Raw genomic sequence first — 22,676 nt, 5'->3', positions numbered from 1 at the left:
CCCCAGCGGGATTAATAAAATTGTTCTTAAAAATTTATGTAGATTTTCTTATATATTAAAAAAAATGAAAAAATATGTTTTGATTTTTTAATACTAAAAACAAGCTTTTAAAAACATGCAAAAAATGTAAAAACAATTGCATCCAACAATTTGCCAATTAATATCTCTTATTACATAATTTTCCACATTTTTTTCTCTCCACTGGTTTATCTTTACTCTTCCTGAAGTTGTACCATTTGGTTTTCATAATTAAGTCTCACTCCAGCACTGTGTACATTTGGTTTTTGCAACTTACTGATAGTCTCTGTGGTTTGTATTTTGATTTTTTTGCACTCCATTTGTACATCCCTAGGGATAAATACATTTATGTTTCCTCATTATAATGAAGGGTCTTGGCCGGAGTAACCTGTTGAGGGCAAAATTTTTGCCACTTTTTACCCTCATTTCTTTCAGTTTGTAGGGATTTAATTTAACACACATTTCTTCTGCAAAAGGGCCATCTAGGTGCAATATAAACTAAAAATAATTAAGGTCCAAATATGTATTAATCCAAACAGGAAAACCAAGGATTGTGTCAAGGACAATATGCTGTCAAGATGTTGGAGCCCTCTGGGACAAAGTTGTGATTTTAGGCTAAATACTAAACAGATTTGACCTTCTCCTCTGATCCTTCATTGCCGCGTTTACTGTAAACTGTGTTGAGTGTATACTTGCAGCCAGAAAAAGTTTTATGGCAGCAGCACATGGTATCCTGAGGGTTTAGTTTTAATGTACTTCATTACAGAGAAAAAACAAAAAATAAAAAAGGATGTTAGGGACGCACTGATGGTGAAGTTTTGGGCCGATACCGCTTTTTAAAATAACAGTTTGGCCAATGTTTTTTGTTGGTGTTATTTTGCTTTTGTTGTTGTTTTCTGCAAGGCAAAGGAAGTTTTCATTCTTAAAAAAACTACTTTAAAGTAATTTAGTTCCTCATTACACTATCTTTGAGTGAGCACAAATTCAATCATACATATTTATGAAACAACCTTTAATATAACCTTTCACATGAAAACTGTTTTTTTGGTAACTGCTTCAAAAGTGTTTTTACTCTATATAATATCTCATAAATCCCTCACTAATTTTTGTTGCTGTGAAAACAACTAATTTCTCCTTCAAAAAGCTTGTGTTAATTTCTTTTTTAATTTTTTTTTCTAAAATCCTACATTTTACAAGATTAAATCTGAACACATTGTGGTAGTGTTATAATTTATCTTCGCACAATCCTCATTTTAATGAACAGAGCTTGAACACATCATAATGTAACTCAATGCAAACTCCGCTCTGTCCTCCAGCTATTAACAGCTAACATAAACCATCTCTCCTCCTGCCAGTGCCAATACAGATGTATTGTTTACAAAGTAGCATCGTGAGTAAAATAATAGGGTGCCTCCTCTGACACACTAATAATGAGTTTAATGCCTCCTGTCTTCCTGACAACATCCTGGGGAAGATCTCTGTTCATACCAAACAGTTTCCATAATTTCAAGCCTGTTTTTTTAGCCTGCACCAAATCGATATGACACAACAAAAAAAACATACGCCATTGCCATCAGTGATGTTATCTCATTTTCTGACAGTCCAACGGCAGTCAACAAGGTGAATATGGGCTGGCCCGATACTGATGTTTAGCCAAAAAATCAGTGCATCCCTCCAAGAAACCAAATCAACCACAATTCAATCACACACCCTCACAGATTTGACACCTTCCAGCCACTACAGCTAAGCACATCAAACACACAGCAGCACCCACCAACACCTGTCACATCCACCACAGCCTATCACACACAGAGAAAATAAGCTACACAATGGCCAGTTTAGTGTGAGAAATTATTCTCATGATAACTTAAGTATCATCAGCCCGTGTTATGGCTTCAGCCTTTCCATACTGCTTTCTGTATAAGTCAAGCTGGGCTAATTCTTATCCACCTCTACTCCTGCATTATGCAGGATTATTAAAAAAAAAACAACAAAGAAATCAGTTTCTATTAAGGGTGCAGAGAAGCTTGTTGAAATGGGACCAGTGACATTTTTGTCATGGTTCGCTCCTGGCATACAACGAAGTACTTTATGCTGCATTTGCATTTTCTGGAAAACATGCCAGACACAAGTGTGTTCACTTTAAAGTAGCTGTTGTATCTTTGCACAGCAGGATAAAGATGTCTCTGCCAAACAGAAATCAGGACCTGCAGGCTTAACTCATCAAAAGAAAAGTCACAGTCATAGCCATATGATGTGAATGTAGCATTAACAACATCCTAGCCTGCCTGCCCGAATCCCCCCCCCCCCCCCCTCCAGCCAATCAGATTAAAGCAGCTCAGCATGGCAAAGCGATGACAGAAGCATGTTGCAGATGCACATTGCAGGACATTCATAGTAGGAGCCACAGAGGAATCCACCATTTCCCCTTGTAGCATTTGAAACCCGGCTCTGTCAAACCCCCCACCCCACCCCCATCAGCCTGGTTTCCTGCGGCTCGCCCTTCCCTGTGTGCTTAACTACAGATTTGTTTCTAAACTTGAAGACAATGTTTTATTTCTGCCAAAACAGCCTTTGCACATGTCCATCCCATTTTATTATGTCTACTCTTTCCTTCAGCCCATTCTGTGAATGTTGAATTGATCTCCCCTTTTCTTCTCATGTCTTCTTGTCATTTCAGTTGCTGCATGTTTGGTCTCTAAGCTTCATCTCTCCTATCCTTTATTAAACATTTTCTTTTTTTCTCTCTCTATCTCCACCTGTCGTCCAGTATCTCTCCATTTCCCATCCCACCACCACCACCGCCCATCTCACCCTGGCTCTCTTCTCGGCCTCAAGCCTCTGCATGATCATCATGGTGTCCACGTCCTCATCATCCTCCTCCTCCTCGTCCTCGTCGCTATGCTTGGACTCCTGCAGTCGTTTCTGGAACTGCCACTCTAGCATCAGCTTCCTCAAGCGGTCGCTTTCTTCTGCCGTTCGCTCTGGCTTTGACTGTAAAATAAAGTGCGATCAGATCTGGATTTCGTTGCACCAAATATTTGTAAATCCCTCACTACATCCTTCTTCCCTGTGATACCTCCGTTTCACCAACATGGAACCGATTCTCTTCTGGTTCCAGCACTTAATTTAAACCGTTTAGAGCATTTCGACCAAAAGTAAATTGGTTTGGAACCAGAAAGGTTGGTTCCCAGCTGGAACCAAAAAATAGCAGGTTTATCTTGACCTGAAGTGCAAACCGTGTCATATTCTACAGGTTGGAAAGAAACATACACATAATACTCCACTACGTCTTATCATTAACAACTGGTCCATGCTTGTTTTTTGATAAAACCAAACATCTGTAAAAAAAAAATGCCATCTTGCTACTAATGTTTACTTCCATTGTGCATTGTTGTGCATTGTTCATTACAATGGTTCAAAACTGGTGGAGATGCTGGTTGGTTCGTACAAGAGCACAAAGGTTTGGGGTATGTATGGAGCTTAAGTTGTGCCCACCTGGAGCTCCTGGATCTCTTTGTCCAGCAGGTCGACGATGTGAAGCTGCTGCTGTTTCTCTGCCTTCTCACGGGCGTCTCGTTTCCAGGGGTCTGGAGACAGGCTGTCACTGGACGTTAGCTCCTCCTTGCTGATGGTAATATACTGCAGGTCTCGCCTCTCAATGGTCCGTGGCTGCTGCTGCGGTAATAGCTCCCTGATCACCGTGTCCATGCCTACATCAAATGTTATTTATTATTTTAACAGTGTAGAAATATCTTTTTCTGAGATGATATATTAAATGTAAGTAAAGTTTTACCTGCAGGGTGGGAGGCACTGGCAGGTGGAGGAACAGCTGAGCGCGGCAGGCTGGCGAGCTTCTCTGGTCTGGATGGGGGAGGCTGAGGCTGTGGGGGGAGGTAGGGCTGGGGAGGGGCCACGGAGGGCAGAGGGGGCTGGTGGTGAGGAGGAGGCATGGATCCTCCGTTGTTGTGAGGTTGGACGGGCATGACGGGGTTGGCCCGGATCTGGCCCAGCTTCCTCTCCTGCTCTCTCCTCTTCCTCTCCCTGGGGGATCATCACCATTATTGTAAGCAATTACTATGATAAAGCTGTTCCTCTGAATTGTATATGTTCTCGCGTTCTGGTTCTCAATTCATATCTTTGTTGCACCTGCTTAGCCATTTCTTTCACTTTTTTTTGTAAACAAATTTCAGTTAAATTAAATGTTCCTTTGTTCATAGAATATTTTTTTTGATAAGTCTAATAAAAAATAACAAAGAAAAACACAAAATAAACCCCACCTTTCTTCCTCCAGCCGAGCTTTTTCCTTCTCATACCAGCGTTGCTGCTCCTCACGTTTCTTGCGGTCTGCAGCCTGCTGAGCTGTTACCGGAGTGACGGCAGCGGGAGGTGGCGGGAGCGGTAGCTCTGGCTGGGGATCGTAGGGGTCGTAGGCATCAGGGTAAGGAGCTGGTGGTGGGGGTGGAGGGGGGGGCAGGTCAGAGCGGGATGGAGTCTGGGCTGAATGTGGCGGTGCAGCATGAGGGGCATTGGGTGTCTTCCAGCGGCCCGGCCCTGTCTTCTGGTTCTGGGTCTTGTTGGAGGAGGAGGAGGAGGCTGAGAAGTTGAGGTGCTCCTGGCTGGACGTGGATGACTCCAAAGAGGAAGACACCTGCGGCTGAGGGGCCCAGTGGTCAGGACCTCCAACACCTACAGACACACAGAAATACAGTCAGTGGTCACCAACTCTGCTCGTCGTGTCTGATTTGTGACCTCGGCAATCTGTGCGTAAATCTGTGATTTGGTCTAATCTTTTTCCCTATACAAACTTGAGGGGAACAGCCAAAATGTTTGTTTTTTTTAATCTTTTATACAGCAGTACGTTTTATAAACAATGGTATTTCACATGTATGCCTCAATGGTCCAGTCACATTGTACTTACAGTTTACATCCTTGTCTGTGAAAAAACATATCTTCCCCTCACGCAGCAAAAGAAATCTATACAGTCAGCACAGTTTCCATTTGGGCATCCAAGAGATATGACACTGATAAAAGTGTTTGCTTTACATTATGTTACAGTGAAGTTGACCTTTTGGATATAAAACGTCATCACTTCATCATTTTATCCCATCAGACATTTGTGTGAAATGTCGTAATTAATGTATGAATTCGACAGTAATGGCCAAAAAACATGTTTTGTGAGTTCACAGTGACCACCTTCGACCACCAGATGAATGTTTGGGCCAGTATTAAAGAAATTCCCTGAAGGCATTCCTGAGACAACGCCTTTATGAGAATGAGATGGACGTATGAACATCCAAACAACCCACAAACATAAAGCCTCCAGCCAGGCCAAGTTTCTGTGTGGCATTTCATTAAGACTTACTTAACCCATTCGATACTAAAAGAGATGTAAAAATTTTAATGAGCTTTCAGTCCAAACTAATGATGGTCAACTGTCAGCACCGTCAAGACAAAATGAACTGACTACAAGTGACTGACAGTCTGCAGCATCTCATTTTATAGACTGAGGGGCAAATGTCACAACACACACATTGTTGCTTCGTCATTCTAAATGAAATATTGTTATTGTTATATATTGAATAATCATAAACAATAATATCAAATTTGACTAAAATTTAAGGAACATTTGTATGCTGAAAACCACTGAGCTGTTACATAATCTGGCAGTTGATACACTCTCAGGTGCTCAAGTCATCGTTTTGTCAGCCTCTTTTTTTCTTATTACCTCCCGGTGGACCTCTCTGGTAGTCAAGATCTCTGTGTTGGTAGTCCAGGTCCCGGTGCTGGTAGTCCTGCTGGTAGTGCGGCTGCATGTCTGGTCTCAGACCTCCAGGTGGGGGGTACAACTCCTCCTGCGAGTGGTTAATCCGCTAGGGGAGAGATGGAAACATGGAGTCAGAGACGAGAGAAGGTGGACAGACAATGAAAGGAAGGAAAATGGAAATTGAGATGGAGAGGGTCGAGCAGGAAAAGAGGAAGAGAGAGAATGGGGCAAGGGTGAGATGGAAGGCAAAAGAAAGAAAATGGTGAGGATTAGGAGGGAGCATGATAGAAAAAAGACATTAAATAAAGAGAGGTAGAAAATGATGCAACCACATCAGTCAAAGGGTCCAAACATTCTCTGACTTTTCCAAATTTATTTTTCCAATGTTTCACTGTAGAGCTGCTCCCTAAAAGTCTGATATTTGAATCATCAGTCAGAGACCCCCCAAGTCGACTGAGAAGTGAAGCAGTCATTTTGTTCTGTTTTTTTCTTTTTGCTGTGCTGTGAGCCTCTGAGGATGCTTTGGTCCCAGACTCTTTGGTACAAGTTGCTGCATACATGCAGGCAGTGACACAGAGGAGGAGAGAATCTGCACCGTAAGGCTCTGTGAAAACAATACCGTCTCTCTTCTGATGAAAAGCGGTGAATTTACAGCTCACAGCAATTTAATAAAATACACTGTCTGGCTTTTGTTTGAGATGTAGTGTCTGCAAAAAATATCGTTGCACATTGCAGAGCAAGTACTCTCGGATAATTACGTCTGTGACTGATGCTGCCCTACCTGCATGCTGTTGTTGTGAATGTTGTCGACCACAGGGAGGCGTTCTCTGTCGTCCATGCCCTGCCAGTGCTGTGCTGGCCCCTGCCCAGGACCAACAACCCGATCCTGGCTCTTTGAAGCCGGGATGGTGAAGTACTCTCTGGGGTAGGTCTGGGTGGGGATGGGGTAGGCCTCTGGACGGGGAGGGGAGGGCTCATCCTGATGAGGGAAAAAAATAAAAATGTCTGAGTGAAAAGAAAATATTTTGGACATCTTCCAAAAACTCAACAGGCAACACACTGTCAGGAAAAATAATTTCTCATCTCTGCTCTAGATACTGCGTGTCCCCGAGTCTCATCTACTCTGCTGACAAATTCCACATACGGACGCCACCGGCTTCAATCCCATAGTTACTTACGTCTGCACACAGGTTGCCAGTGGAGACGGAGGTGATCTTTGTGCCAGGTCCTCCGGGGTACACCGCTTTGCTTGCAGGACTCTGGCCCTGGTCTGATGACGGGGCAGGAAAGACAGTCCTTTTAGTACAGTTAAAGCATTCACCAGCAATGCAGTACAACTGAGCAATTAATAAGAGGCCCAAAGGAGTCATCATGAAATCCCAAATTACACAAAATGGTTGTGGTTTCTCAGGTTGTTTTTTTTAAACTTTGCAGACATGTTGTGGCACCATGTTTCAATATCTGGGTGGAGTACTTAAAGAACAACACCAGCACGTTTTTTTGTCTATTTCCACTACTGCCCATGCCCAGTCAAAACCCACTGACTTGTTTACCACAGATATTTTCTGCTTGATTTACTGCCTATGTTAGGTTAAAATGTTGTGAACGTGCCACAATGTGACTCGCTATTAAATTCATGTTACAATGCCAACAATGTGATGAATGGGTGGGTGTATTATCTAAAACAGGCATGTCAAACCGGCCCCCCTGTGGACCAGTTTGACATGCCTGATCTAAAAGGTCAAATGCATTTAACAGGTGGAGTGTAGTAAAAATCAGATGTATGGATGTTTCTCTTAAATACTGATTTTACATTAAATTGTGAAGAATCAAGGTAATGAGGGAAAATCCAGTAACTGACTGGTAAAATAACTCGGAACAATAGAGGCTGAATTTAAAGCAATGCCATCCTGACGCTCAGGGCACTGTATATGGTGCAGTCTTGAATACAAACAGAGGAAACATGTGATTCAAACAATAAAATCCTGGTCAGCATGAGGGCTTACTGGCTACGTTGGGGCTGGAGCGATGGTCGGCTCGGTTCTTGAGGAGTCGATCTTCGCCGCTCATCTTCTTTGGTTCGGGGTAAGAATCCCAGCCGGCCTGCGGACTCTCCGGGGAGCCGTTCTGCACCGAGCTGTTGTACAACTCAAAGCCTTCACTCTTTGGTCGCAGTTTCCCGTTCTTGTCACGGCCTCGGTCTGATGCTGGAGACGTGAAAAAGAATGATGAAAGAGAGAATGTGTGTTTTAGAAAAAAGTGAAAAGATGACATGTTGAATCTTTTGTCAGAGGTATTTGTTATGGTTGTTTTGAAAATATGACCACTGGTATTATTTATCAGTGCAGATGTTTTTGGATATGTTGTTACAATTTTCTGAATGACACCCACTTGACATCAAATATGCAATTTGGGCATAAGTCATTAAGTGCCCAAATGATGAGTAAAAACATTTTGCTGTGTGTTGTATTGTATTGTATTGTATTATTGTGTTATTCTATTTCACTTTAACCATGGCATTTATTTTTCTTTTTACATCTTTTGGCCTGCACCATTAGGGGATTTTTTTTTTTTTTTTTTTTTTAGCAATAATCAGTAGAATATCCTCAACAACCTTGTGATCATTCAAGATGTGTGTTGTTTTATTTAACAAATTTAACAGCTTAAATCCAGAGTAGTGGAGAGTTATTGAGTTAGCAAAACTGACTCGTTACATGGCGTGTATTCAGAGACAAGACTGACATGATAATCTGTCATCACGTTTACATAACAATGTGTTTGTCCTGAATTGACTCATGATGATTTGAAAAGTTTTGTTTTAAGGTGCTGACTTCCAGATTTCCCTTATATGTGACAAATGACACAACTGTATCAAATGAAGTGCTATTCCGTGAGATGTTACATCCATCTTTTCAAAAAAGTAATTTTGGTTGATGGAAAACAAAGGTTTATTTGAAAATATTAAATTGAGTGGTAGGTGCGCCAGTTTCATTTCCTTCTGGGTATCTCGGGTTGTTTCCTGAGTCTGTGAGATTCTACACTACGACTTATGCAGTTTCCCAGCATTAGGTTTACTAGAGAATGACCAGTGTCCTTCACAGCCTGGTGGTTAAGTTTCACTGTCTGCACTGGAAAACACACTGTGGTCGAGTAAATTCGGGAGAAGAAACACCCATTTAGCGTCATCCTGGACCACAGACCGGCCCGGCCAGAAGACTTCCTTAATGAATCTCGGGTCACATTCCAGCAGACAAAGACCAGCACACAGCCAGACAACCCAGTTAACTCTATGCCGTGTGTGTGTGTGTGTGTGTGTGTGTGTGTGTGTGTGTGTGTGTGTGTGAGAGAGAGAGATCTGGCTGTAACCACAAACACTCATTATATCATTCAGTCTGCAAGCTGGTTTTTTACAGCGCTTCAGAGAACATAACAAGGACACACTGTCTGGACAAGTCTGCTTCTCTTCTTTCATTCACAACACCAAATCACTGCCATTAACTCATGGTGGAGCTGACAATAGTCCATTCATTAGAGCTACTAAACAGAAGAAATATTCAGGAGGCAAACTTTTGACTGTGTGCTCTTTTAAAATGACTATAAATTTAAGACTTTTTAAACGTTTTTGACCGTTCAAGGAAGTGAAATGCGGCTGAAATACACATTGTCCTTCCACTGTATTAAAAGTGGACCTGCAGTTTCTTTACTGATTAATCTAACAATTATTCGTTTGATTTATTGGTTTATTGTTTGGTCTATTTAATGTGCAAATACAGAGGAAATGCGCATCAAAATTATTCAGAGCATAAGTTCACGTATTTAAATTAACTAACTGTCCACAACCAATATTATTCTATTTAGAATTATATAAAAAAGAAAAAAAACCCCCAAGCAAATCCTTACACTTAAGAAATTCAAATCTAAAGGATTGTTGACATTTTTGCATGGAGAATAACACAAATGATTACTCGATTATCAAAACTGTTGTAGATCTCTCTCTCACTTTTTTTTTTTTTTTTACAATTGTCAAAAGTGTGGTTTATCTGCACAGTGCTTAAGCTTTATGAGTTATCATTAAACACCATTTACATAAAACATACAAAAAAAACCCCAGAAAAATGAGTAACAACAAACAGCAGATTAAATGTAATAATTTTGTTGGTTCATTTTTTTTTAACTAAATTTAAGCCTTAAAATATGAAACATTATGTCAGTTGTGAATTTTAAGTATAAAATAGACATTTAATCTCTAAAATGAGCAGACACTAATGTAAACTCAGCTCTTTTAAGTCCCTCCAAACATTTTGCAGATGTATCTGAGCTCACCTCTCGGCATCATGGGGCTGGGCTGGTTGAGAAGAGTAGCCAGTCCGTGGTAAATGGCTCCCTGCTTGGCGACCTCCAGAGTCACAACTGAGCCCGTCCTCGTCATCAGCTCTGCTGCCCTGTACACACAGAGAGAGGGGAGAGAGAGAGTGTCAAAATTAAACTTGCAACACAACTTCAAGGGATGTGACACTTTAACAGTTCTCTGCAGTGCAGTGATACATTGATCCATACACATAAAAGTTTAAATATCCTGTTTAGTTGCAATGAGCTTTTTTTGAGCTGTTTTTTTAAGTGATCAGAAGATTATGTCCTCGGTACACTGCGCTCCATACACTTTGAAAATACTACACTGAAGTTGTATCATATCCACAGGTGAAGGAAGTACTTAGATCTGGTACCCAAGTAAAACTTCTGCATTGAATTTTAATCAAGTAAAGTAATCAAGCACAAAAGTATCAGTATCAAAATATACTCAAAGTTAAAAAATAAAAGCACTCATTATGCAGAAGGCCCACTTCAAAATAATGAATCTAATCACTTGATCATTGATGCATCATCTGTTCATCACTTTTCACTTAAGCCAAGCAGGATCATTTTCCAAACACAAGTATTAAGCCACTTTGATTCTGATGTGGGAGATTAGCGCTACAACTAACCAATGTTTTTTATGATAAAGTGATAAATCGCTTATGCTACAAGATGACAATAAACTGTAAAAAAGCAGCAAAAGATCATATTGAAGAAGCTGTAACCAGAAAGTGTGACTGAAATGCTGAATGTTCAAAATAGTCGAGTGCTTTGGGTAACCTATTACCTCACCTTTACTATATATAGTAAATGTGGTAGGAGTGCACCACTAACACTCATAACTTTTGAGTCAATTCAGTTGAGTCTACTGTAAGGCTGTGACAATTTGTGTATTTGTACCAAGATGTCACGGTCTGGTGCGTACAACAGTATGCAGAATATACACGGTATGTAGCTTGATGCTCGTAATGTGAAACCAAAGTTCACAAATTTGAGTTCCGCACTGAAACTTTTAGCCGTATGTCTTTAGCAGCATATGCTGAAGTCAACACAGGTAGACTGACATAAGAGTCAGTTACATTACGGTGAGTGCAAAAGACCTGTCCGGTCCGCTTATACAGCACTAAGAGAGGGTTGCCAAAATTGTCAGCAGGCAAAAAGTTACTTCAGACCGCAGCAAGAGGATTGTATCTGTCTGTCACATTTGTTGACAAATTTTCAAAAATTTTCATGATGTTTCAAGGACCCATAATGAAATGTAATGACCATTCACAACGTATAACATGAACACAACAGTAAATTATACTTAACATCAAATTGTAATTGTTATATGAAAATTGACCAGCAACCTTTTTCAATATCTAAAACTTGCTTATGTTTGCATTGTTACCTGGAAAATGATTTACAAAAGAACACTGGAATAATTAATTTCATTACACACAACAAAATTCCATGACTTTTCCAAAACTTTCAGTGATTTTTACTAATTCCATTACTATGTGTTTCTTTTTTTACCGCTGTGCCAAGCTCACACTAAACTGAATCACAGCTTTTGTGTACTGTTAATCTACTGCCATCCTAACAATTGAAAAAATAAACTAGAAGACCTTTGTTCTGAACCTGAAGAGGCAGGGATTATATTTGTCCATGCCAGGGAATCAATTTACTCTAATTTGGGTACAATCCTGGTGTGTCAACACACAGACACAGACACAGACACAGACACAGACACACAGTGTTCATGTTTTTTTCTGTAACAGCCACATGTGCACAGGGCTTGAACAAAATCCTATAAATAGTTGGAGGGCAGATCAGACAAGGTAATGAGCCATGTGTGTTTAACTGGTTGGAACTCTGAATGCAACGTCGACTGCTTGACGCGGAGCAGAAAACAGGCTCTAAAACATGTTTGGAAATATCACAAGACTTAAAAAAATGCAGAACTAAAGGCTAAAAATTGCAGATTATCTTAACCCGTTGACAGTAACCTGTCAGAGAGGAGATGACCACAGAATAACACAGTGGCAACAGAAAACCTCAGTTGACATGAAAAGGCCTGATAAAATAAATCCCTCCCCCCTGCCTCCTGCACACTGAAGCAATCAAACAAATGATTTGTAAATCCAGTTTAACCTGGAGCTGACATGCAGTAAGCAACGACACTGAACATCAAGCCTGCACATGCTGACGGAGAGAGGAATAACTGGATTAATCTGAGTGGGGCGTAGGCCGGCAAGCACTGCATGGCTCTTTCCAAAACATACACACCCTTTTTCTGCTTGTGTCCCGGACGTGTGGAACATTTTGTCTTATTTTTATTATTTTGCGAGGGCAAATGAGATGCAACTGCCTCAATGCAGGAACCTCAAGATGTCTCAACCCTGAGGTTTCCCTCAAGATGTGGTCATCCAATATCACGTCAACATTGTTTACTTTTCAAATGTTTTCAATTCTCAAAATAGAACGGAAGTTTTGTCATCGGTATGACCATAAACACGTCAATGCTGTGCGGTAGGTGGTTGAGCATGTACAGAGGAAAACACCATGCGCTCCCACTTCTCCGCCCTGGTGTTGCAGGGCAGAGATGTCATGAAGGTTTCATAATGATTTATACATGTCAGATGGGTTTTTACACATTTTTAACTGTGCAAGTGGAGATCAGCATAGGATTTAGGGTAAGATTTAGGTGGCACTGCATTACATGATTTCTGTGCACCGAAGCCAACAAACAAAAACTTTACCTTTCTTGCGACAGGCCGACCAGACTACGCCCGTCCACACTCAGCAACTGGTCACCTGCAGCCAGACGGCCATCCTGTATAAACATAAACACACACACCACAGTATGAGTCACTATGTATTATCTTCATACTTTTCTGTTATGGCTTCAGTTTCTGTGTGTACACTGACCACATCAGCTGCTCCTCCTTTTACCACAGACTTGATATAGATGCCCAGCTTCTCCTGACCAGCACCCTGCAGAGGGAGAGAAGAGGATTCATCAACCAACGAAACAACAAAAACAATTTCACTCACACATACATTTAAATGAAATTTAGAAGAGAAAATAAAAATTAAAAAAAGGTGAGTGCACAGGTCTGAGGCCAGGGGAATCTGTGGACAAATTGCTAAAATATAGTTGAAGGAAGTAAATGCATTTTGACAGTGGTTCCCAACTGGTGGGTCGTGGTCCAAAAGTGGGTCACATGTCCACTCTGAGTGGACCACAAGTCCACTCTGAGTGGACCACAAGTGATCTGTGAAAGAGATTTTGCTCATGCTCATGCCTCAATTTGTCCGTATGAATATGTTTTACTGTTACGGGTACAAACATTGTTTCCTGACATCATGGGAAACACTTTGATAAGGAAAGTATGACGTGTGTTTACCACAGGACAGAGCAAAAGTTAAGTGAAAATTAAAGGTAGAGTCTGTGATTCTCATCAAATGCACTTTGTCAAATTTAGCAAATATCTCCTCACAGTCTGCCAGCTGTCTGTTCTGTGTGCGCACTGAAAAATATGAGAAGTGAACAGTAGCTTGGACCAGGCTACAAAACCTTTTGCCTGCTACTCTCTTCCATGCCTTCACCCTAGAGAAATGGAGCTACTCCATGATAGTAATGAAATGTAAATAATTAGAGATAATGCCAGAGTTTATGAAGTTGCAGTGACTAAAAAAAAAAAAATGGCATTTATGGCAGAAACTGGCTTCTATATACTCTTCAACAAGCTCTTGGGCATGGCAGTGAAACCTTCTGCACAAACACGAGACAACTATTGGTGTCTCAAATTTCAACTTGGATGTCCCCTGAAGTTAGATTTCTAACTCGGACAGTCGAAAGAACCTAACCAACTCGGACCACGTGAGAAACTGTAAAACAGTTAAACACACATACCTGTCAATCTTCTACTGGTGGACATGTTGCTAAAGTGTTTGTACGTGCAAAATACAGTTTAGTAAGTAGTTACCAACTGGTATTGCTAACAAAAGCTAACCTGGCTAGAACTGGTATTGTTAACAACATATCCTTCCCAGCTCCGACCCCAAATTTCCGAGGGAAATGGAATGCAGCAAATGGTAGTACTGGACCAAGCGGTTACCTCCAAGAATGAAGAAAATGAAGCCAATGCTCAAGTGCCAAAAACTGCAATTCCTGGCTACTTGAGGCTGGCTCCAAACAGAGTAAATTCTCATAGAACGCCCAACTTTATAGCAGTTTAACAAGTTTACAGTGTGGTACAAAAAAACAATTTTGATCACTATAGCTGGGAATAGAAAAAAAGCATCATTTAGTGTGCCATTGTTGAAGACAAAAATTAAATGTACAACTTTTTTCTCTGCCATTTCTTGCCTGATCTGACAATGTTTACAACATGCTCCATAATGTTTGGACAATACGGACACAGTCAATCCCAAAAATGTGTCTCGCCAGTAAGACAGGAATTAAAATCTCCTTATCTGACATAATCAGAAACACCATTAACATCCAGCATCAATGACTGAGTAAACTGGACCAGGAGGGAGTCCTGCACCACCGGGAATTTAAAAAACACACACATTTTATGCAGCTATTCAAGATTGTTGACACTGAACAGAACAGGGTCAGACTGATCACCGAGCCTTTTTTATCTAAGGAAACAAGTTCACCAATATGTCAAACTGCAACAGTTACAGAACTCAGACAGCAGTCAAACACATTTACAAGAGTTTTTATCTTGTGTTTCACTGTTTACATTTGAGCTTTCTTTGCTGTATTATACGAATATTTGCTGCTGAAACAGTCAAATCTCCCCTCAGGAATCTGTTTATTTTATGTCATAATATTTTCTTTGAACCAAATCCTTTCTTTAGCAAGAAACACCAGTGAAACAAAGAACAGAAACACAGATAAAAAGGGGAGCAGCAACACACACAGATGCCAGCGCGTCTGTAAGTGTGTGTGGTTTCTTGTGAAGTGGGAAGGTGGTTTACAGTGCAGAACAGATCTGGCATGTTATCAGACGTATCACAAGCTTTCTTTGCCATCTTGACATGTTTATCCTCAGAGTTTGTGCAACAGTAGAAGCAGAAACCAGATAAGTCTTTCATTATGGAGACGCTCTGCTGTGCTAAACATTAAACTGAAATGCTTTTTTTCCCAATACTTTGACTTATTTTGAAATTATTATTATTTTTTTGTTAACTGTGAAGGTTCATTTATAAATTCTTTTTCGGCTATTCAGAAGGCAACACAGAGTAAACAAAAAGAGCAACAACACAAAACTGAAGACATCTTCTCATTACTGTCAGACTCGTGTCTACTTTAAAAGCAGGTTTTTAGGAAAGCTTCAACATGGCAGGATCAGGTTCAGGTTCAGATGGCACACAGACACACACATAGACACACACGCACACAAACACACACACACACACACACATTCTACCTAGACATTAAGAATCACAGCATGTCAATAAACTCACTCATAAAACTGTCGAGTGGATTAAAATGTATCCAAATTGCTGCCATTTGCACGGGCCTGGCAAGGTGGCACTGTTTATGTGTGTATGTGTGAAGTAAAAGTGTGTGTGTGTGTGTGTGTGTGTTTGATGCCAAATCTTGTAAAGCAGAGGCAGAGGTTACACTTAGGTGAATAGTGTTTACTGTTTGCAGGTCACATGTATTAACCGTTTCATCAGCTGTAGCGCAAAAGATAAAGACGCAGGCACCAGAGAACAGAGTGTACTATGGGCACAGACGGAGCAGTAGAACATCAGGTGCAGTGAAACCGAAATTTAACCATTCTTTGTGCTGGGTCTTTAACACTCGTCTCTGCACCAGCTCCTCTCCTCATCCACTGATCTGATCTGGTCAACTCGAACCAGACTGACTGATCAATTCTCCACCATGCAACTCCAAAAACTCCTGTTCAGAAAAAATGAACTAATGAGGAGTTCTGCCTGCACTTTGTGCATGGACCCGCAAAAACATATGAATTTAGAGAGGGGAAAGAGAACAGTACAAGGGGACACACACGCACGCACGCACATACACACTCATAATTTTATCCTTTAAAATAATTAAGTGAAATTTTGTCATAATAAGCATATGAATAGTTGAGTTATGGCCAAAAATAATGATTTCTGTGGTCACAGTGAGCTTTGACCACAAAATTTGAATCAGTTCAACATTCAATTAATGACTTGCATTACTGTGTACCATAATTGGCTGATAATTTGTGTTTTCTTAATGTTTTTTAGTAATCCTTTACACTGCAGATTACTGGCTTTATGCATGAGAATGCTATTTGTTTGGTTTCCTGCAGCAGGAAACAACTTTTGAATTTGCGGGGACATAAAATTATGGGTTTAAATAGGTTCAAAATAATCAGTTTGTTATAACATAACAATGAGCTTTGTGTTGCCTTCATTTTAAGTGAAACAAATACATTCCTGGGCTTTCTTATTATGGCACATATTTCTGTTTAAGATGTTTTGAGAGTGGGTAAAAGCCAGAGTTTGGACAAGGGTCATTTCTTAAATTTTTATTGGTTTTGCTTTAATGCAATTCAACTGATCAAAAAAGTTTTTCCCTATACGAATCTCCAAATCCATTTTCCATTTATTTACTGTGAATTGGGTGATTAGAGATTCATATACATTTGTCAAGTCTACAGAACTGTCTCCCAGTTTCACCAATACAACAACACAGCAAAGAAATCAAGAGGCTTTAAGACTATTTGACCCAAAAAATTCAGCTCTCTTGTGTTTTTGTGTGCGTGTACATGTTATAATGAGGCTGGATTCATGCAGGCACGAATTTCCTGCGAGTGACATTAAGATGAGAGACGAACAGTGAATCATTCTGACTGTTTTATGTCTGTTGTACATTACAGAAGACATTAAAGAGCCTCTTGTTTCAGATGGAGCCAAAGCTTCATGCACTTATCCAGAATGGTGGACTGGGGCCCCAGATCGGGCTCCAGAGACACTTGTGGGAATTTCCTGAACACCCTAAGGGTGTTCAGGGGGACTTTTTAGCAAGTTAAAGGGGTCCCAGAGTAGGTTCACAAGCCCCACATATTCTGCATCAGCATGGCACAAAATTTTAAAAACAGAACTAAAAACATGCATATGTGCAAGGCTGCTGCTCGGTTTGATTTTAGTTTGTAAAGCTCATGTAAAACATGGTAGAAAAGTTATGGTGGTATGTTATGGTAGAGTAGCATTAACTTTCACACAACCAAAAGTTTATACTACGGATTTTTTAAAATAAAAACTGGGACTAAAAAAAAGACCAATTTAAAAATGTTATCTTGACTTTTAGATATGTCTGTAGGAGGCAGGACTCTTTAAGCTTTCCTTAAATAAAAAAAAAAAAAAAATCTGAATTTTGTAATTAGAGATGCTGTTGAGGCATGAATTATGTACATGTACCCCTCACTGCATCACCCAAATCTGCCGTAATGAAACTACACTGCTCTTTACTGCCTCCAGGTGTGTCTGCCACAATCAATCAATCTACATTAACGTCTTCCAATCTGTTAAACACAACACATTAATGATCAGGGTTTTTTGGAGTATCTTTTTATGATTTGAGCATCTAAACACCATATCCCATTTATGAGATATTCCATTTTGGAACATATCCCAAATATGATCATAACTGGGATAAGCCTCATAAACTAGTTATTCATGTGCATATCAGTGAGCTTACTGCATCCTTTCAGATTTTAATACATCAGGGGCACAGGATGCATACCTTGCAACATCACTATGCGTTACATAATGCACATCTTTTGGACTATAATCTCTAGATATGACACATTATCTCTACTGTGAACTTTTGCATATCCTTTGGTCAATATTTTTGCACAATTCTGTATATATCTGCAAAGCTCTCTCATTTTAAAGAGATATAGATTGTAAATACTTCTTCCATTTTTATGGTTTTTGACATTTTAAATACTTGCTTTTATTTTCCATTTCCTCTAAAGATGTGTTATGGTCAGGTGTACTGATAATGTTAAGCCCAAACAGCCTGTTTTATTCAGAGTGAGTGTGGAGCTCCATAAATCATTCAGAACTATACAAGCATCTACAGTGATCACACTAATGTGTCAAAAAATTAGGAAAAAACACAAATGTATTTGCGTATTTGAGCATTTAGTAAATTGTTTTTTTACATTTATCTCTGCCTATCACCCTGATTAGCAGGTCCAAGGTGCAAAGACATGGAACGTATCATAATCATGACAGCAAAATGTAATTCTCTGCATATATTTTACATTCAGAGTTTCTGGAACGCACACACACAGCAGAAAAATGTAAAGGCAAACTGTAAAGACATGTTGAAACATGTACACATCATGTCGACATACAGCAGGTTTGTCGCATTAATGGAGGTATCTGAATGTTGGGGTGGAAGTCCAAGTGAAACCAGATGTGTGGTTTGTCAACTTATAGACATTAAAGCCCACCGCTCTTTGGAAATCACTCACTGAAACCACCTTAAGATATCACACTAGAAAATATCTATGAGATCAAATGTTTCCTGTGAATGTGTGCACGACTTTGTTTATAGATATACTTTATAAGAACAGCTGGAATACCAGGGGAAGATTTTTACTGTTTGATTTACTGTCTTTTAATGGACAGCTCTGGCTCTTTCAAAGTGCCCTGACACAACAAATCAAGCGCAACTTCAAAGCTGCCAGGTCTGTATTAAAAGAAGGAATGACCTGAAGGAGCCGGCTGCTTTTAACAAGCTCCCCACCAAATCCTTGATGGAAACTCCATAACTTTTAATAACAAAGACAGAACACCTCCTCTCATGTCAGGATTTGACTTACTGTCAGACCTTTATGCTCTCTGATCAAATCTTGATCAAACATCCTAAAGTGGATGCAGTTAAATTATATTTGGGTATAACTTTGGAGTGGACAGCAACGTGGAGATAATTCTATCAATTTCCTGAGGCAAACCTCTGTGCCAGCTCACTAGAAATCCCCCACTGAGCACAAGACTGTAAAAGTACTCGCAGCTGCAGAAAGCGTTTTTCACTCTTCAACTAAACTTACTGACCACGGCTGCAGAAAAAGCAAAATATCAAGAAATAAAGCCTTCTTTTGCCCAATTAGAAAAGGTTGTTTTGAGAAAAACAAGTATGATTCTGGCTATAAATGATGTAACTCTTCTTTATTGAGGTTTTCCAGCTGAGGATCAATCCAACTAATTTAATACGACAAATTAATCAGGGGAACCTGATGTAACATTATTAATGCAAGTTAAAAATATAGAAATGAGGGTATTTTAATAGAATATGAACAGATTATTCCAGATGTATGCCAAAGCCTCTTTGAGGTCTAGTAACCTATTACTGTTAATCCAGTAACTACCATAAATGAACTCTGAAAAAGTATGAAACATGTTAGTCTCTCTCCAAAATCCCAAAGAAACAGCTCATGTAAATAAATGTACCTGAATTCTGAAAAAATGTAAATTATACGACCGGTCTTTGAGTGTTTCGGTCTGGACAGCAGAGTCAGAGTGACGTGACAGTTTTTCTCCTGAATCCTTCTGCGGCTGACTTGCACTGAGAAATTTACCTCTACAGCAGATCCACAGAGTTAAGAAATTACTGCTAATACAGGCTGGCCAGACACCAAGATTACAACGTTAATACATGTCAAATAGCAATTTGGAGCTTTTCTAAAGTTATAAACCACTAATCCATAGAGAGTTAGGTTAGAAACCACAGATGTTCAAAGGCCTGGCTCACCTGCACAGGACAGGTATTTTCAGCTTCTCAGGACTCTCTGGGCATGTACAGGCTGTGGTTGTTTGATGTCTCCTTCATTCACATATTTTTATTGTGTTTTGCCTGTTAGGACAGGACTGTTTTTAAAATCTGATTCTTTTGTAAATGCAATGAAAAATTTGCAGTTTTCAGCCGCACTCAAATTTAACCTGAGAAGACATCTGATCAGCGAAATAACTGACAACAGGTGTACTGATACTACAAAAAATGACCATGAAACCATTTCAAATATTCAGAATTAATACGCATCAGCATTTCTCACTATCTGTGGGGCTGTTGTTGCTATACTTAAGGCGGTAACAGACTCAGAATTATGCTAACTGAATCGGATTTGGCTGCTCAATTGAAATATTCGACAGTTCATTTTGTTTTCTCTCCAAGGTTTTAAAGTCTGATTGGGCTTTGCAGAAAGTTCAGTGTGACAGCAGCATTTTGTTCATATAGTAAACAAGGTAACGACGGGTCGCAAATGTGCATCAACATTTTTGCCAACACTTCAACAAAAGCCAGAGACTGTGTCACATTAACTTGCAGTGAGCTGTAAAGTCAGCACTTCTTCACCTAACGGTGTGACCTCTTTCTCTGCCTCCTCGCCGTTGTGTCCTTTAATAACCTTAGAAGCAATTCAGACTGGTTCAGCTATTGAGCAAGGTGCACAAAAATGTTCCTACAAGCATGTCCACATTTTTCCACACAGTCCTGCCAAACAGTGATTCTACCAAAAGATAAAAGATGGCTTTTATAATAAGCGCCAAGATGTACAAATGTTCCCCACCACACACCTTGTAAACACCTCCTGCCTGCAGCTTTACAGGAAAGCCAGTACGTGTGTGTGTGTGTGTGTACGGCACATCCTTCCATTGTTTCAGCCCTCACAGGGGGTAACCCTCTCATACTATTGTTCCACCTCAGTACCATTCAACGAGCTAACAAACAAACATACACACACAAGCAATACTTCAAACACACGCTGCAAACAAACACCATCAACTTTCCAAAGTCATTCATGTCTTGGTACTTCAGATCAAGGGTCCCATTTTGGTCATAATCGCATAAATCAAACAAAACTCAATTCAAAATTTTATACTGTTGTGCCTCTAAAAGTACAAAGGAGGCAGGACAATCACTCCAGACATTTACACATTTTAAGGTGCTCTTGTACACTGTCCAGTAATGTATAATCCGCAATGCCATACTTTTTACAGTAAATATGAATATGAATTCATGGGGAGTTTTTGGTGATGATACAGCAATTTTACTCAGTTAAGTGCTTCTTGGAGTGTTGAATCTACTGTATAAATCATAGATATCCGTGGTGCCACTCTATCAGGTGAGATAATTTGCCAATAACCAAAACTGAAGCAAACAAGATTTCTCTCTTGCATGAAACACTGTCATATCTCTAAAAAAATGGATTGCAATATGTTGCAAATTTAGCTTTAGCTGTTTTATCTGCACTGAGGGAATGTTCTGTTTTGTACTGCAAAAGATAAATGAGTAAACACATCGACACAGGAGCAACAGAGGGAGGACAAGAGTTTTGTCAACTCCCAACTTTTATCCAGACAGCTGGGAGCTGGAGAATACAATACCATGAAACACACACACACACACACACACACACACACACACACAGACACACACACACACACACACACACACACACACACGCACACACACGTGGGTTTTAAGGATACAAATTTGTTTTAACTCACGGCAAACTCCCCCGCTTTGGGCCACAGAGAGTGACAAATAGCTTAAACAATATGAGTATAATGCATTAAGTGTGTCATGTTTCATATGGAGTTACAGATCAATCACTGCAACATCTGTTTGACAAACTGGTCTTACTACTGAGGGTTAATATGGCTGTTTCTAAACTGAAGTACTCTGCAAACAATCCTTTCATTAACCCTTTTCACACAGGGACAGCGCTATAGGGCCACTGCTTAGTTCCACCTTTATGTCTCTTTAGCATTTTTACACCAAACCAAACAGTGGCAGCAACATGACACTCCAGTGTATTTTTTTAGATAGCATACTGGCATCATGGACCCAAATAAGGTGTAATGCTTAACACAGAACAGTGAGTCGGCATACCAGCGCATTTAACAGGCAGTGTAAAAAGGGATATTGAGGTTTTTTGCACCTTAATTATGAAAACAGTAATCAGATGTTACCTAAAAAATGTTCACTGCTATCAAACCGAGAAAGTCTCTCGCCAAGTACTTCAAGCCCAGGAAGAAAAGACTGGAAAACAAAAAAATACAACTTATGTATATTTTTGCAGAATCTGATTCAAGTGTCTCATAAAACTGAATTCACATTCTGAACTTAAACATAAGTGAAAACTAACTTCAACATAAAGTCTGCTTTTATTAAAAAGACACTATTGATAGCTCAGAATGAAAAAAGCTAATCTCACTGAGCACAATGTCCAAAATTCATGTGTTTTACCATCTGTTTCTCATGTGTACCTTAGTTTAACCATTATCAGAATGAACCTTAAAGCAAACAGTGACAAGTGACAAACCAGAAGGCCATTACACTGGTTGGTACTCCATAAACTACATTGGTCTGCTACTATTCACGTGTTCAGTGTTCAACCAGCTGCTGGCAACTTCACTATGCAACCTTCACGGTGAATTAAGTCAGCGTGTTAGGAAACACAGCAACAAAGAGAATCACATCATGTAGAAAAGTACAAAGGAATCTTATCTTTCTTAAAAAATAAGAAAG

The 22,676-nt window shown here is 39.9% G+C and overlaps 1 protein-coding gene across 1 annotated transcript in view; it reads right to left on the bottom strand.

Moving 5' to 3' along the window:
• The window catches only part of afdna (afadin, adherens junction formation factor a), a 118,383-nt gene that overhangs the window by 14,685 nt on the left and 81,022 nt on the right, over positions 1-22,676 (bottom strand). Inside the window, 11 exon segments of the mRNA XM_042503257.1 lie at positions 2,833-3,012; positions 3,517-3,731; positions 3,815-4,062; positions 4,299-4,707; positions 5,747-5,891; positions 6,567-6,764; positions 6,964-7,055; positions 7,792-7,992; positions 10,109-10,227; positions 12,880-12,953; positions 13,049-13,114. Of these exon segments, the coding sequence (XP_042359191.1) occupies positions 2,833-3,012; positions 3,517-3,731; positions 3,815-4,062; positions 4,299-4,707; positions 5,747-5,891; positions 6,567-6,764; positions 6,964-7,055; positions 7,792-7,992; positions 10,109-10,227; positions 12,880-12,953; positions 13,049-13,114 (1,947 nt within the window).

The sequence above is a fragment of the Plectropomus leopardus genome, chromosome 16 (assembly GCF_008729295.1).
Source record: "Plectropomus leopardus isolate mb chromosome 16, YSFRI_Pleo_2.0, whole genome shotgun sequence".
In the NCBI taxonomy this organism is placed as follows: domain Eukaryota; kingdom Metazoa; phylum Chordata; class Actinopteri; order Perciformes; family Serranidae; genus Plectropomus; species Plectropomus leopardus.
Note: the sequence above shows the minus strand (reverse complement) of the source record. Positions and strands in the feature narration are given on the sequence as shown.